This window comes from Anoplophora glabripennis, unplaced genomic scaffold (assembly GCF_000390285.2).
Source record: "Anoplophora glabripennis isolate ALB-LARVAE unplaced genomic scaffold, Agla_2.0 scaffold413, whole genome shotgun sequence".
Classification (NCBI taxonomy): domain Eukaryota; kingdom Metazoa; phylum Arthropoda; class Insecta; order Coleoptera; family Cerambycidae; genus Anoplophora; species Anoplophora glabripennis.
This window is the reverse complement of record NW_019416581.1, coordinates 154,386-168,190: the sequence shown is the minus strand read 5'-3', so window position 1 is coordinate 168,190 and position 13,805 is coordinate 154,386. Positions and strand designations below refer to the sequence as shown.

The following is a 13,805-nucleotide window of genomic DNA, read 5'->3' as shown; positions in this document are numbered from 1 at the left end:
ACGATTTAATGCATAGTAGCATAAATATACATTTTATACACAATATTTGTGCGTTTCATTTATATGCTAAAAGAGAAAAACATGATCAATAATATCTTGCATTAGAGTCGTGTGACACTATACTAAAATTAGAACTAATTTTAGTAATTAACTAAAAGCTCTTTAATCTTGCATAGTATCATACGGAAACTGTAACAATTTTTGATGCAATGATGTTGAATACGATACTATGCAAAATTAAAAAGTTCTTAGTAAATTACTGAAATTAGTTGTCATACCACCGTTAGTCACAAAAATAATAAGTTACGTATAGAACATAGTAAAATAAGAGTAGGTAATATTTCCAGGATGGTATACAGGATGGTCCGACGTAAGTATTAAGCGTAAGAGCAATTACTAAGAGGAGTTTTTTAGATATTCTTAAACTTAAGTCAGAAAGGCAATAATTAAACATCAGGTTAGGTTAAGTTAGGTTAGATTAGGTTAGGTTCGTAGACTTAAATTAGAAAGACAATAATTAAACTATTTACAGATAGAACTTAATGGCATTTTCGGTTATACCGGAAGTCGACACCAACTTCGTTATTTTTAATGGGACACCCTATATATTAATGCATTTTCGGATTCTATGTGGAATTTGAGAGTCACTTTATTAAATATTCCCTATACGTAGGAGTTAAATTTGAGATATGTATTAATTTTTAGAAAATGCGACAAAGTAATTTAATAATAATAGTAATATCCCAAAATCTATAACTAATATTTAAAAAAGTGACCCTCAAATTTCACGTAGAATACAAAAATGCAATAATTGTCCTATTTAAAATAACGAATTTGGTGTCAACTTTTGGTATAACCAGAAGCGCTGGAGGGCTCTAGATATTTTAATTGTGCTCGACCCACTTTGCCAAATTTTCAAATTTTTCGGAGCAGTACTTTCTTAGATATCGATCGACGCAGTTCTGGGTATGTCCTGTATAGGGTTTTCATTTATACTTTCAAGCTAGTAAAAGGTTTATTATAAGAATTAGAAAAAAAATGATGCAGTAGTTTTAGACACGAAATTAAATGTAAATAATAAATTTATGTCAAGTATTGTAGAAGCTGATTCAACTTCAACACTATAGATTTGAATACTTTTTTAGGATTTCTGTGAAATAGGGGCTTATAGGTCTCTACTAATAAGAAAAAACCGTCCAAAAGAGTAAGTTGTATTCCAAAGGCTTATGAAAGGGATTATTATCACTTTATTTCAAAAGCTAGTTCGATTAATTAAAAAAATATATTTTTTTTTAAATTTTCTGTTTTACATATTTTTATATAGGTATATTATTTTTTATTCTGTTAATATTTATTAATATTACTTATAGGGAAGCCACTGCATTGGAAAAAGCTTTTCTCAAAAGACAAATAAGGTTTTAAACTTATTTGAATGAAGCCTAATAACTTTAAAATAAAGTACAAATATAAGGGCTAACAATTTTAATCAGTTGTTAGGTCCAGTCCATACATCCTTTGTTATTGGAAATAGATCTTATGTAGGTACTTTATATCACTGTAATCGATCCATATATGTAAAAACATATAGTGTTCCACTTAAAAATGTTAAAATTGGGTTTGTTTCTACACTTTTCGACACTCATTTGTGTATTTTATTCTTGTATGTACAAATTTAGGTCACCAAATATTTTTGAGTAATAGGCAATATAGTAATATAGAATACTCAAAACTTCTTTTAAAATAAAGTCGCGTTCTTAACTATCACTTTATAAATTGTTCAATTTCAAATAACAGTTGTTCGATTTATAGTAAGCTTGTAGGAAATAGTAGAAATCATATATGCATATTTCTACGTACAATTTGTATACCCCCTTTAATTGTTTGATATAATATTTTAACTTCAAACACATTATCTGGTGTAAAATATATTTAAAAAACTAAAATTCGTACAGAATTCTCATAACAGTTACACTAGTCATTAAAACTTCCAGATCTTTTGATATTTTTTGCGAAAACGTCATTAGATCTAATAAAAAAGTGCCGGTAATTTTCAGAGGCAACAACAAAGCAAGTCCGTCCATTTCACTCTCAAGGTTTGCGGTTCATACGCTTGAGTTTACGGTACTTTACGAAATGATTAATTCATCTTAATCACAGCTTTGTCAGTCGTTTGTAGGAAAGCAATCAGAGATTCCGCTGAACAGCTCTGAAAGAGTTGCAGACAGCAGATTCTCAAACGCTTAGAAAAAGGGGATATTTGAGTCCCAAAACACCTCGGTACTTTCTCGGTGGCGATAGGCGTGTATATCGATATAAAATGGTGTTTTTGCACAGTTGGAACACAGTTCAATCACACCTGCCAATAGTACACTGTTACAAAATGAAACCAGTTGTATTCCTCGCTATCGTCTTGGTCGTATTGCTAGTATGCGAACAGATATATGCAAGACCTGGTATCGATGAAGAACTAAAGAATGTGGTAAGGTTTAGTTACTATTTGAACAATAATATAGGTTGCTTAAAGTTTAGTCCACACTGTTAACTTTTCCATGGTCAATTAAATTCAAAATAAATTAATTTCTATGCCACAAAAAAATGCTTATGGTAATAGAGATAAAAACGAATTGTACCCCAAATTATTATTAACTATTTCTTAAATATATTTATAAAAATCAAATAAAATATCTAATTATTTTTAATACAGGCACATTCAGAGGAAATATGTCTCAAGACTTATTTTAAAGGATAATGTTAAAGGCAGTTATTTTTTAGGAAAGGGCAGGTCAAAGGATTAGAGATGCAGCGGAAAGGCTTCTACCTACACTTCAAGGATATGCAGCCTTAGCTCAGCAATTTGGGTTAACCCCCGATAAGAAGGACTGATTTTGGAAATGCTTAATCACCGGCATAATTCAAATTAACTCTATTTATTTTGTAAATTATTATATCACATTTAATAAACATTATTTTACCTAATTTATTTTTCATTTAACCGATCTCAAAACATAAACAATAGTTCAAAACATACGAATGTTTATGTACAATAATATCAAAAGTTAAAATAACTGATAACATTCATTTTAGAAAAAAGGACAATAAAAATTATAAAGTAAAAGTACCTTAGTACCTCGTATTAACCGTCGCACCGTTGTCACACTTATGTTTAATGAATCTTAAATTGCACTGTAAGGACTCTCTTGTGGATTACTTCCCCGATAAATTGAGTACGTAGAGCAAGGTGAACGATTTTACCAAGATTTAAAGGAAATTGAAAAAAATATCAGAGTAAGTAGAGCATAAATATGATGACGGACTACTGTTGAATATCGAAAAGAAAATGTAAGGTTGGAGGTAAAAAGAGAAATAGAAGCCACTGCGCAGATGGTTTGAAGACAAATGAGTTCACTACAAGCGAAAGCGTTAATTTAAAAAAATACCCAACACATCCGAAATCGCATATCTTCCTGGCATAGTCGAGAAGCACCCTTTTTTATTAACTCAGTGGGCATTTTCTCGAAATATGGCGGTAAGGTTCTCGAATCTAGTATACAAACCAATTACAGGACAAAGTTTATAAAAATACATATAACTGAAAGAATAAACCAACACAGAAAATAACTAAAAAATAATAACAATACATTGATGAAACGATCTAACACGAGTACGATTATTCAATTGTCACTGGCATATTTAAACGTGGAATACAAAGTTTTCAAATTACAATGAAAGATATCACATGAGGTAGGTACATATCTTGTTGTAATTACATGTCATTATATACATGGGAGACTTCAATAAAACATTAATATTAGCAATAAGACAACAAAAAGGTCGCGCAATACGACTAGCTAATCTTGCTAAAAAGTATAAGGGGTCTGAATATTAAATATTCATACGCGATCAACGCAAGTAGAATGATGATTTTTGCATTGATTTATGGACTCAATATTTCCCAAGATATATTGGGTGTTCATTTTCAAACCACACCATGAGGATCTCAGTTATCTTAAGAGATGCAAGGCCGATCAAATTAGGCAAAAGTTCTGAAATTTGATGACGAATAACGTGCATTTTGATATATCTTTTTCTTTGTAGATGAGTTATCAAAGAAAAAACTTAAAATTTTGATATCCTCGTTGATTTTTTTTTGATAGAAAACTAAAAGAGATGAACTTTTAAAATTAAACGTTATTAGGACACTTTTTTACGGAAAATAGAAATATGTTGTCGTATATGCCGCCTATCAGAAGGGAAATTTTCACTATTTTCTAATTCACCTCATTCTCCTGATTACGTTGAATCAAATTATATGAAGAAAAGCATGATATGTTTAAAACTTGATTGATTAACTAATTCAAAGAATATATATGACTGCTTCTTGTGAAAATTGTATTTTTAGTTCTATAATTCTTGACGATGTTGACCAAAATTTAATTGAACTATCAAAATAAAAATAGTACAATATACTCACGACAACATAATTGAATTCTCCACAAAGAAATATCCTAAAATCTTTTAAAATATCCTCTTTTTGTTTTCAGAAAAAAGAATAAAAACGGGAACCAATATTCTCGTTGATTTCAAAAGAAAATAGGATTCTTTCTCTTTTCGCTTTACCATTTTTAATTGAACTTGTCTCTCTTAAATAACCGAGATTCTCAATGAACGATTCGAACAACGGACACCCTCAGAATTGTTGTTAGGTTTCCCAAATATTAAATATTCAAAAAGTAATATTTTCTTGCCTATCTGTATCACAATGATAAAATTATCTGTGTCAAAGTATCCCGAAATTTATAAAAGAGAAAAGGTTGCAAAGTATATTGAAATTTCTGCAAAACTTTCTTAATTTTAAACGTGGTAGTAATAAAATCACAAATATAACACTAGTACTATTTTCCTTTTTTTAACCAAATATGCAGTACATTTATTTAAAAATAGTTTTGCAAAGACCACAACATTTTTCGTACGTCATTAGAGTTTATCACAAAAAGGTAAACAAATTGTAAGCCATATATCAAAAGCTGAAATATCAATAATACGCACAATCGCGGGATAACCACAAAAATATGTAATATTTTATATTTTTATAGGAACATTCCCACGTTTACTATCTTTCAGGAATTTTGATAGCAGCAGTTAATGTACGTATACCGTCGGCAATTTTTTATTACGATTACAATGATTGACACATTGCCTTTGTCTTTCGAAAGGAAATATGACTTATTTTGAAGTCTTGCCACAACTTCCGCTTCATCATACTATGGCAAATCCGCTACGTAATGAATTATCTGCACAATTTCGTCTATATAAAAGACAGTATTATCTCCACAAAATCAGTTTCGCTCCATTTTTCCTGCCTAAGCATCTAAATAATAATAACTAGAACAATGTGCCCCAAAATCTCCGTTCTGTCTTTTCTGGTCCTAGCTGGCTGTGCATTGGCAGCACCCAAACCGTTTGATTTGGATGAAGTTGTAAGTATGAAAAATTATCTGATATGAAATATAACCTCAAAAAACTCATGTATATTAATATTCAGAACCATCTGAGGAACGTTAGCGATAGCGTTATTCGAATGCTAGATTAAATTACAAACAAATCGATGAACTGAAACAATGCTCTCTCAAATATCTTTGATAGTTTGCAAAATATGCTGAAAAGTAAACTGGAAATCTCGTTGTTTCTTTCTTAATATACAGGCTGTTTCAGAAAGACCTCCCGTAAACACAGCGAATGATAGTACGACAAAAAATAAGCCTTTTTGTCTTATGAACTTATATGTCTATCTCCTCTTGTTTTCGAGATACAGAGCGACAAATTAAAATTTTTTAAATAGAATTTTTACGAAAATTTCGAAACGGTGCGAAATATTTTTATGAAATTTGATATTCCGGGGTTTTTAAGGATGCCAAATCCGCTAGTCTAATTATTTTTTGTATACTTCATAGAGGGCGCTAGTTATGCTAAATTCGTATTACATTTTAAGTTATAATTTTTTGGAGGTTAGGTTTTTTACCATTCGGGTTCCAATTTCTAATATACAATTTTATTTTCTAAAAATAATGTACTTTTGTTATATAACTTCCTAATCTGAACGGTTTTCGAGAAAAAAGGCTTTTAATTGAACAATATTACGATGTATAAAATAAGTGACTTTTCTCAAAGTAGGCTTATGTCAAAGGTTATTGATAACGTTTACATTCTTAGTAACATTTTAAAATCTAATTAACTTTATATCAAAATTTTAGTGACTATAATTAATCTTACTAACTACAGTCACTAACAATCACTAAAATTTTTATATAAGGTTAATTAGAGTTTAAAATATTACTAAGAATGTATGCGTTGCTTATGAGACATCTATCAATAAGTTTTGAAATAAGCGTACTTTGAGAAAAGTCACTTATTTTATACATCGTAGTATCGTAAGAGAGATTAAAAGCCTTTTTTCTCAAAAACCGTCCACATTAGGAAGTTTTAACAATAGTCCAATTAACCAAGCCTTTAAATCGAAATTTTGCCAANTTAACTAATTCAAAGAATATATATGACTGCTTCTTGTGAAAATTGTATTTTTAGTTCTATAATTCTTGACGATGTTGACCAAAATTTAATTGAACTATCAAAATAAAAATAGTACAATATACTCACGACAACATAATTGAATTCTCCACAAAGAAATATCCTAAAATCTTTTAAAATATCCTCTTTTTGTTTTCAGTTAAAAGAATAAAAACGGGAACCAATATTCTCGTTGATTTCAAAAGAAAATAGGATTCTTTCTCTTTTCGCTTTACCATTTTTAATTGAACTTGTCTCTCTTAAATAACCGAGATTCTCAATGAACGATTCGAACAACGGACACCCTCAGAATTGTTGTTAGGTTTCCCAAATATTAAATATTCAAAAAGTAATATTTTCTTGCCTATCTGTATCACAATGATAAAATTATCTGTGTCAAAGTATCCCGAAATTTATAAAAGAGAAAAGGTTGCAAAGTATATTGAAATTTCTGCAAAACTTTCTTAATTTTAAACGTGGTAGTAATAAAATCACAAATATAACACTAGTACTATTTTCCTTTTTTTAACCAAATATGCAGTACATTTATTTAAAAATAGTTTTGCAAAGACCACAACATTTTTCGTACGTCATTAGAGTTTATCACAAAAAGGTAAACAAATTGTAAGCCATATATCAAAAGCTGAAATATCAATAATACGCACAATCGCGGGATAACCACAAAAATATGTAATATTTTATATTTTTATAGGAACATTCCCACGTTTACTATCTTTCAGGAATTTTGATAGCAGCAGTTAATGTACGTATACCGTCGGCAATTTTTTATTACGATTACAATGATTGACACATTGCCTTTGTCTTTCGAAAGGAAATATGACTTATTTTGAAGTCTTGCCACAACTTCCGCTTCATCATACTATGGCAAATCCGCTACGTAATGAATTATCTGCACAATTTCGTCTATATAAAAGACAGTATTATCTCCACAAAATCAGTTTCGCTCCATTTTTCCTGCCTAAGCATCTAAATAATAATAACTAGAACAATGTGCCCCAAAATCTCCGTTCTGTCTTTTCTGGTCCTAGCTGGCTGTGCATTGGCAGCACCCAAACCGTTTGATTTGGATGAAGTTGTAAGTATGAAAAATTATCTGATATGAAATATAACCTCAAAAAACTCATGTATATTAATATTCAGAACCATCTGAGGAACGTTAGCGATAGCGTTATTCGAATGCTAGATTAAATTACAAACAAATCGATGAACTGAAACAATGCTCTCTCAAATATCTTTGATAGTTTGCAAAATATGCTGAAAAGTAAACTGGAAATCTCGTTGTTTCTTTCTTAATATACAGGCTGTTTCAGAAAGACCTCCCGTAAACACAGCGAATGATAGTACGACAAAAAATAAGCCTTTTTGTCTTATGAACTTATATGTCTATCTCCTCTTGTTTTCGAGATACAGAGCGACAAATTAAAATTTTTTAAATAGAATTTTTACGAAAATTTCGAAACGGTGCGAAATATTTTTATGAAATTTGATATTCCGGGGTTTTTAAGGACGCCAAATCCGCTAGTCTAATTATTTTTTGTATACTTCATAGAGGGCGCTAGTTATGCTAAATTCGTATTACATTGTATGTTCTAATTTTTTGGAGGTTAGATTTTTTACCATTTGGGCTCCAATTTCTAATGTACAATTTTATTTTCTAAAAATAATGTACTCTTGTTAAAACTTCCTCCCTGGACGGTTTTCGAGAAAAAAGGCTTTTAATAATTAAACTCTTATAATATTACGGTGTATAAAATAAGTGCCTTTTCTCAAAGTAGGCTTACGTCTAAACTTATTGATGGATGTCTCATTGACAACGCATATATTCTTAGTAACATTTCATACTCTAATTACCTTTATATCAAAATTTTAGAGACTGTAATTAATCATTACTAACTACAGTCACTAACAATCACTAAAATTTTGATATAAGGTTAATTAGAGTTTAAAATACTTATTACTAAGAATGTATGCGTTGTTTATGAGATATCTATCAATAAGTTTTGACATAAGCCTACTTTGAGAAAAGTCACTTATTTTATACACCATAATATTATAAGAGTGCAGTTGAAAGCATTTTTTCTCGAAAACCGACCGCATTAGGAAGTTCTAACAGGGGTACATTATTTTTAGAAAATAAAATTGTACATTAGGAATTGGAGCCCGAATGGTAAAAAATCTAACCTTAAAAAAATTTGAACTTAAAATGTAATAGGAATGTAGCATAACTAGCGCCCTCTAATATTTAAAAAATAATTAAACTAGCGTATTTGGCATCCTTAAAAACCCCGGAATACCAAATTTCATAAAAATATTTCTCACCATTTGGAAATTTTCGTAAAAATTCTATTTTGTCGCTCTGTATCTCAAAAACAAAAGACATATAATTCATAAGACAAAAAATTCTTATTTTTTTGTCGTACTATCACTCCCTGTATTTATGGGAGGTCTTTCTGAAACAGCCTGTATATTTACTTAAAATAGTGAAGTTGCACTTCTCTTTATTTTTAATTATTTTTTAAATGTGTTCATGGGCACCAAATTTGTTTAANTTTTTTTAATCGATATATGTTAACAGTACAAATATTCAAGAGATCATTTTGTTTGGTTTTATAGCCGGAGTAAGGTTTTTGCAAGTAATTAGTAAAATTTAAATATTCGATTTTTGGTTTTATAAAAGGCTAAAATTCACTTGAAAGTTATAACAAAACTAAATTAAATAAGGTTTTTAAAACGTAAAATTAACCTAATAATAATAATTGACCTAGCGGTCTCGAAAAATAAAAAAGTCATTGGATAATTTATTGTGTAGGATAATTATTTTATTTTTATTTTACAAAAATATTAAGAGCAATAAAAGTATATTAATTTCTTATTTATTCAATTTTTAAATAATAAGTTTTTCGTTATTTTCGACAAGTTCTTGAGTTGAAATAAACGTTTCATCATCAATTTTGGATGGAACATTCATCTGAGCACGCACAGACTGCACAGCATTCCAGGTTCGATGACAAACAGTTACAATTTTCCACTACATGCACAAAAATATTTTTGAAGCATATCTAACGCAGTTTCTCCTTCGAAATGATTAAAATCCAAACAACCATTTTCAATTTTCCATCCATGTGTCAATGGATCAAGAGTTACAATTTCACTATTTGTAGACTGTTTTTTTACTCGCTTTAGACCTTCAATAAAATAATTGACCTATACGAAAAAAATGTATCTTAAAGTAGAAGATCTGCCGATTATTATGTTTTTTTTTAGAATTAAATTCTATTCAGTAGTTTTTGAGAAAAAATTCGGAAAGTATGTCGAATTCGTCACTTTTTTCACATTAAATTGTAAATATCTCGGAAACGAAGCATTTTTCGAATTTTTTTCAAAGGACAAAAGGTGTTTATTTTTACATTTTACAATAAAAAACTGTTTTCAAAGCCATTCGGCGAGTAATTTGTTTTTACAACTTTTTTGTTTATAATTGACTGACCACGCCGAAAAATATAAAAAAAAATATGTAAATTAGAAAAATACACTTTATAAAATTAAAAAAGTTTCATACTGTAGGTTTTTGTTTTAAAAATTTAATCGGTTACCTTCATTTAGAAGCACCTTTCTAGGGGTGAACCGCTCGCCTAATATATGATTCTTCTTTTTCATTTTCAATTTCACTATATAAAGTGACTAAATATATTATAAAAAAATTAACTAATCTAATATTTATTTAAAAAGTATAGCAGTTTATCTGTTTGTTCATCTCGTTAGCCTTGTATCATGCGTAGACTCATGTAACTCATGTCAAATATTAGAGATGGCAGCACTAAATATTTTAACAGAAGAAAGTTGTGTGCCTCTATGCTACATCTTCCCTTATCTCGTAGTACAATTAAATTAGGCATCTATTTTGTACAACATAAAAAATGAATTAACCAAAACATTACGATTTTTACTATTTTTGTTATTCTAAATACGTATATCATTTCAGGGAAGAAAGTTACAAGATTTTGGACAAAAGGCACTTCCAGCTGTTAGAGGAGTGTGTGGATTTATAAATGGTTACCAAGGATACCCTCAGGGATACCCCCAGGGATACTTTCAAGGATATCCCCAAGGATACCCTCAAGGATATCCTCAAGGATATCCACAGGGTTACCCTCAAGGCTATCCCCGAGGACACCCTCAACCAAACTTCCAAGTCCAGGGATACTACCCCCAGGTGTCAAACCCAATTCCAAGGAAATTCAATCAGCAATCTCCCTCGGAAGATCCTTCCGAACAAGAGGATTTGAGCAAATTTGATTTTGCAGACAGCGTGAATATCCCCCCTCCACAAATTCAGGATATCTTGAAGAATTTTGACAAATTGCCGACGTTAAATACGCAAAATTTCAGAAAGGTTGAAAATAATGTTTTATAAGTTACAGAATACGACACAGAATTCTATATTAGAATTAATTTTTGTATACAATATGTACGGGTATGATCTCTAATTCTAAAAATAAAATAAAATATAATGGTATCTTGACTTTCTAGACTGTGATCCTATAGATCAGGGGTCGGCAAGTAATTTTAGGTGGGGTCCGGATACTTTTGAAAATTTTTAACGAGGTCCAGAAAAAAATTCATCTTATTTTTTTATTTTAATTTGGACTCAAATTTCATCTGCTTACTTACATTAAGAACTCAAAACACTCACACAATTGTAAAATACTAGAAATAATGATAAGATTGGCACTTAAACGTAAAAAACATTTTTTAAATAATTTATTTGAGTAATTTATATTTTCAAAAAATTTTTGGCGGTCCAGTATTTTATCTTCCTCGGTCCGAACCTGGACCGCGGTCCGCCAGTTGCCGACCCTTGCTACAGATAGACCCTATATATATTTTTTTATTCGTATAGAAAATAAACTAAAACGGCTTATCGATGTTCTGTGCAGTAGATAGTGGTAAATGGCATGCAGCATTAAATCTTCTTTGTTGTGGGTTTTAACTAAATCACTTATAGACCAGGGGAGATCTGTTTTGAGATGGATGTGAGAGGGGCCAAGCAAATTTTTTCTGGATTACATTCAGTACAACTCACATCCATCTAGATCTGGGCGAGGTCCGGAACATTTTCAAAATTGCAAAAATGTTTGAATAATTTAAAAAAATACCTATTTTATTTGAGTTTTTTCCTTATATCTTGGTAGAATAAGAGGAAAAAAGTTTTAGAATTGAATTTTACAGTGTTAGTTAAAAATGTTTAAATTTATTACCGATGTTGCAAAATAGCAATAATTGATGAAAAAAGGCAAAATAATCAAGTGTTTTGGATATATTTTTTTAATATTTTAATTGCTCCGAGGGTATTCTAATTTTGGTAAAAAGAACTTCAGAGTATAAAAAAATAACACACCAAATTTCATTAAAATCGGTTCCATAATTTTCGCTAATTAATTTTTCTGAAAAAAATTTTCGAACTTTCAAAATGTTGCACAGCCTCAAATAAAGCATCTAGATACTATGAAAATTTTTTCACATAGAAAATTGGTTCTTGAGATATAAGCTGTCAAAGTTTATCAGCATTTACCGTTAATTTATAAACAATTTAGCAATTATCTTTGATCCAGTGGCTTCCGAGTTCTAAGCTGGAAAAAATTTCCATACCCATAAGTTATCGGCAACATAGATCAAATCAGCGGAAAACGCACGAGCGAAAATTGACTCAAAACACGAAAAGTGACTGAATTTGGAGATTTAAAATGCAAAGGTATACGAAAAAAAATTTCATTATCTCGGCTTCTAATGGACTAATTTCGATCCTTTTTTTAATCCGATGTCTCGCAAGCCAAGGAATATCGTAATGCTCTAACTGTCTAATATGCACATATTTTGGTATAAACAAAGTTTATTATTTATGCATTAAATATACTGTATATTTTACCCTATGCTATTGCATTTTTTCAATGAAATTTGTTTACGTATATATTTCAATACTCTGAATATAAATTTATTTAGTTATAATTATTACAATTATTTAAATAATTTTTGTTTAAACAAATTAATTTTTTTATTTGGAAATGAATTTTTTTGTTAAATACAGATAAAATTAAGAAAAAATAGTGCTTTAAAATTATAATTTAAAAAAAAAAACTAAATTGCAAATTGATAAATGTAATCTAATTGTATAAAAATAAAAAAAAAGGGTATTAACTTTAAAAATTTACTGTGGCTGTGCTAATCAACCGATTTCAATTTTTCAGAAACCATTTGAAAGGTTGGGCGGTCTTTTCTATGTGAAAAAATTTTCAAGTATCTAGATGCTTTATTTGAGACTGTGCAACATTTCGAAAATTCGAAAAATTTTTTCAAAATTTTTTTCAAAAAATTATTTTGCGAAAACTATTAAACCAATTTTAATGAAATTTGGTGTGTTGTTTTTTATGCTCTAAAGTTTTTTTTACCAAAATTGGAATGCCCTCGGAGCAATTAAAATATTTAAAAAAAATTATCTGAAAAACTTTATTATTTTGCCTTTTTTTCATCAATTATTGCTATTTTGTAACATCGATAATAAATTTAAACATTTTTAAATTACAGTATATTGTGCAAAATTCAATTCTAAAACTTTTTTCCTCTTCAATATTCTTCCAGAATGCATAAGTTCCAAGATACAAGTAAAAAACTCTGATAAAAATAGATATTTTTTTAAATTTTTTAAACATTTTTGCAATTTTGAAATTGTTCCGAATCTCGCCCAGATCTAGCGATATTTTTACAGATGGTCATTAATGATCGATCGATGTGATCATTAGCGAATCGGTAGTGCCTCTTGCAACCTTTTTTCTATGAAATAAAAATGTTTATTACAAAAAAGAGTGAAAATAAAATTGCCGACAGATAACAAAATTCTCAATAGAATAATTAACAAAATATTTTATAATACCTACTAACTAATTTTAAAATTACAATGTGCGGACGCAACATACATATATGATTAATTTAAAATACTGATTTTGAGAGATATTTTTTATATAACCGAGAGGAGCAAAAATCGAATTTCATTCAAGAGATCATATCGAGCACTCTCAAATCTAATCTTTTTTATACCACTTTATTAAATACTCTTTTGAGGTATTCCAATAAAATTTGTAATAGACAGGTTTTGTGTGGTTTGTCCAATTAAAACTTCCCACCTGCAAAATATCGAAATTAAAAAAAAAACAAAAAAGTCACGT

The 13,805-nt window shown here is 29.4% G+C and overlaps 1 protein-coding gene across 2 annotated transcripts; it reads left to right on the top strand.

Moving 5' to 3' along the window:
- The first annotated feature begins 5,320 nt into the window (after nt 1–5,320).
- LOC108909080 lies at nt 5,321–11,107 on the top strand. 2 transcript variants are annotated; one of them, XM_018713315.2, is made up of 2 exons: nt 5,321–5,477; nt 10,568–11,107. In XM_018713315.2, exons 1-2 carry the CDS (start codon nt 5,391–5,393, stop codon nt 10,997–10,999), a joined length of 519 nt encoding a protein of 172 aa, XP_018568831.1. In that variant the 5' UTR covers nt 5,321–5,390; the 3' UTR covers nt 11,000–11,107. The 2 variants fall into 2 exon arrangements, with proteins under 2 accessions (XP_018568831.1, XP_018568830.1); XM_018713314.2 differs by lacking the exon at nt 5,321–5,477 and adding an exon at nt 7,504–7,660.
- The last annotated feature ends 2,698 nt before the right edge of the window (nt 11,108–13,805 follow it).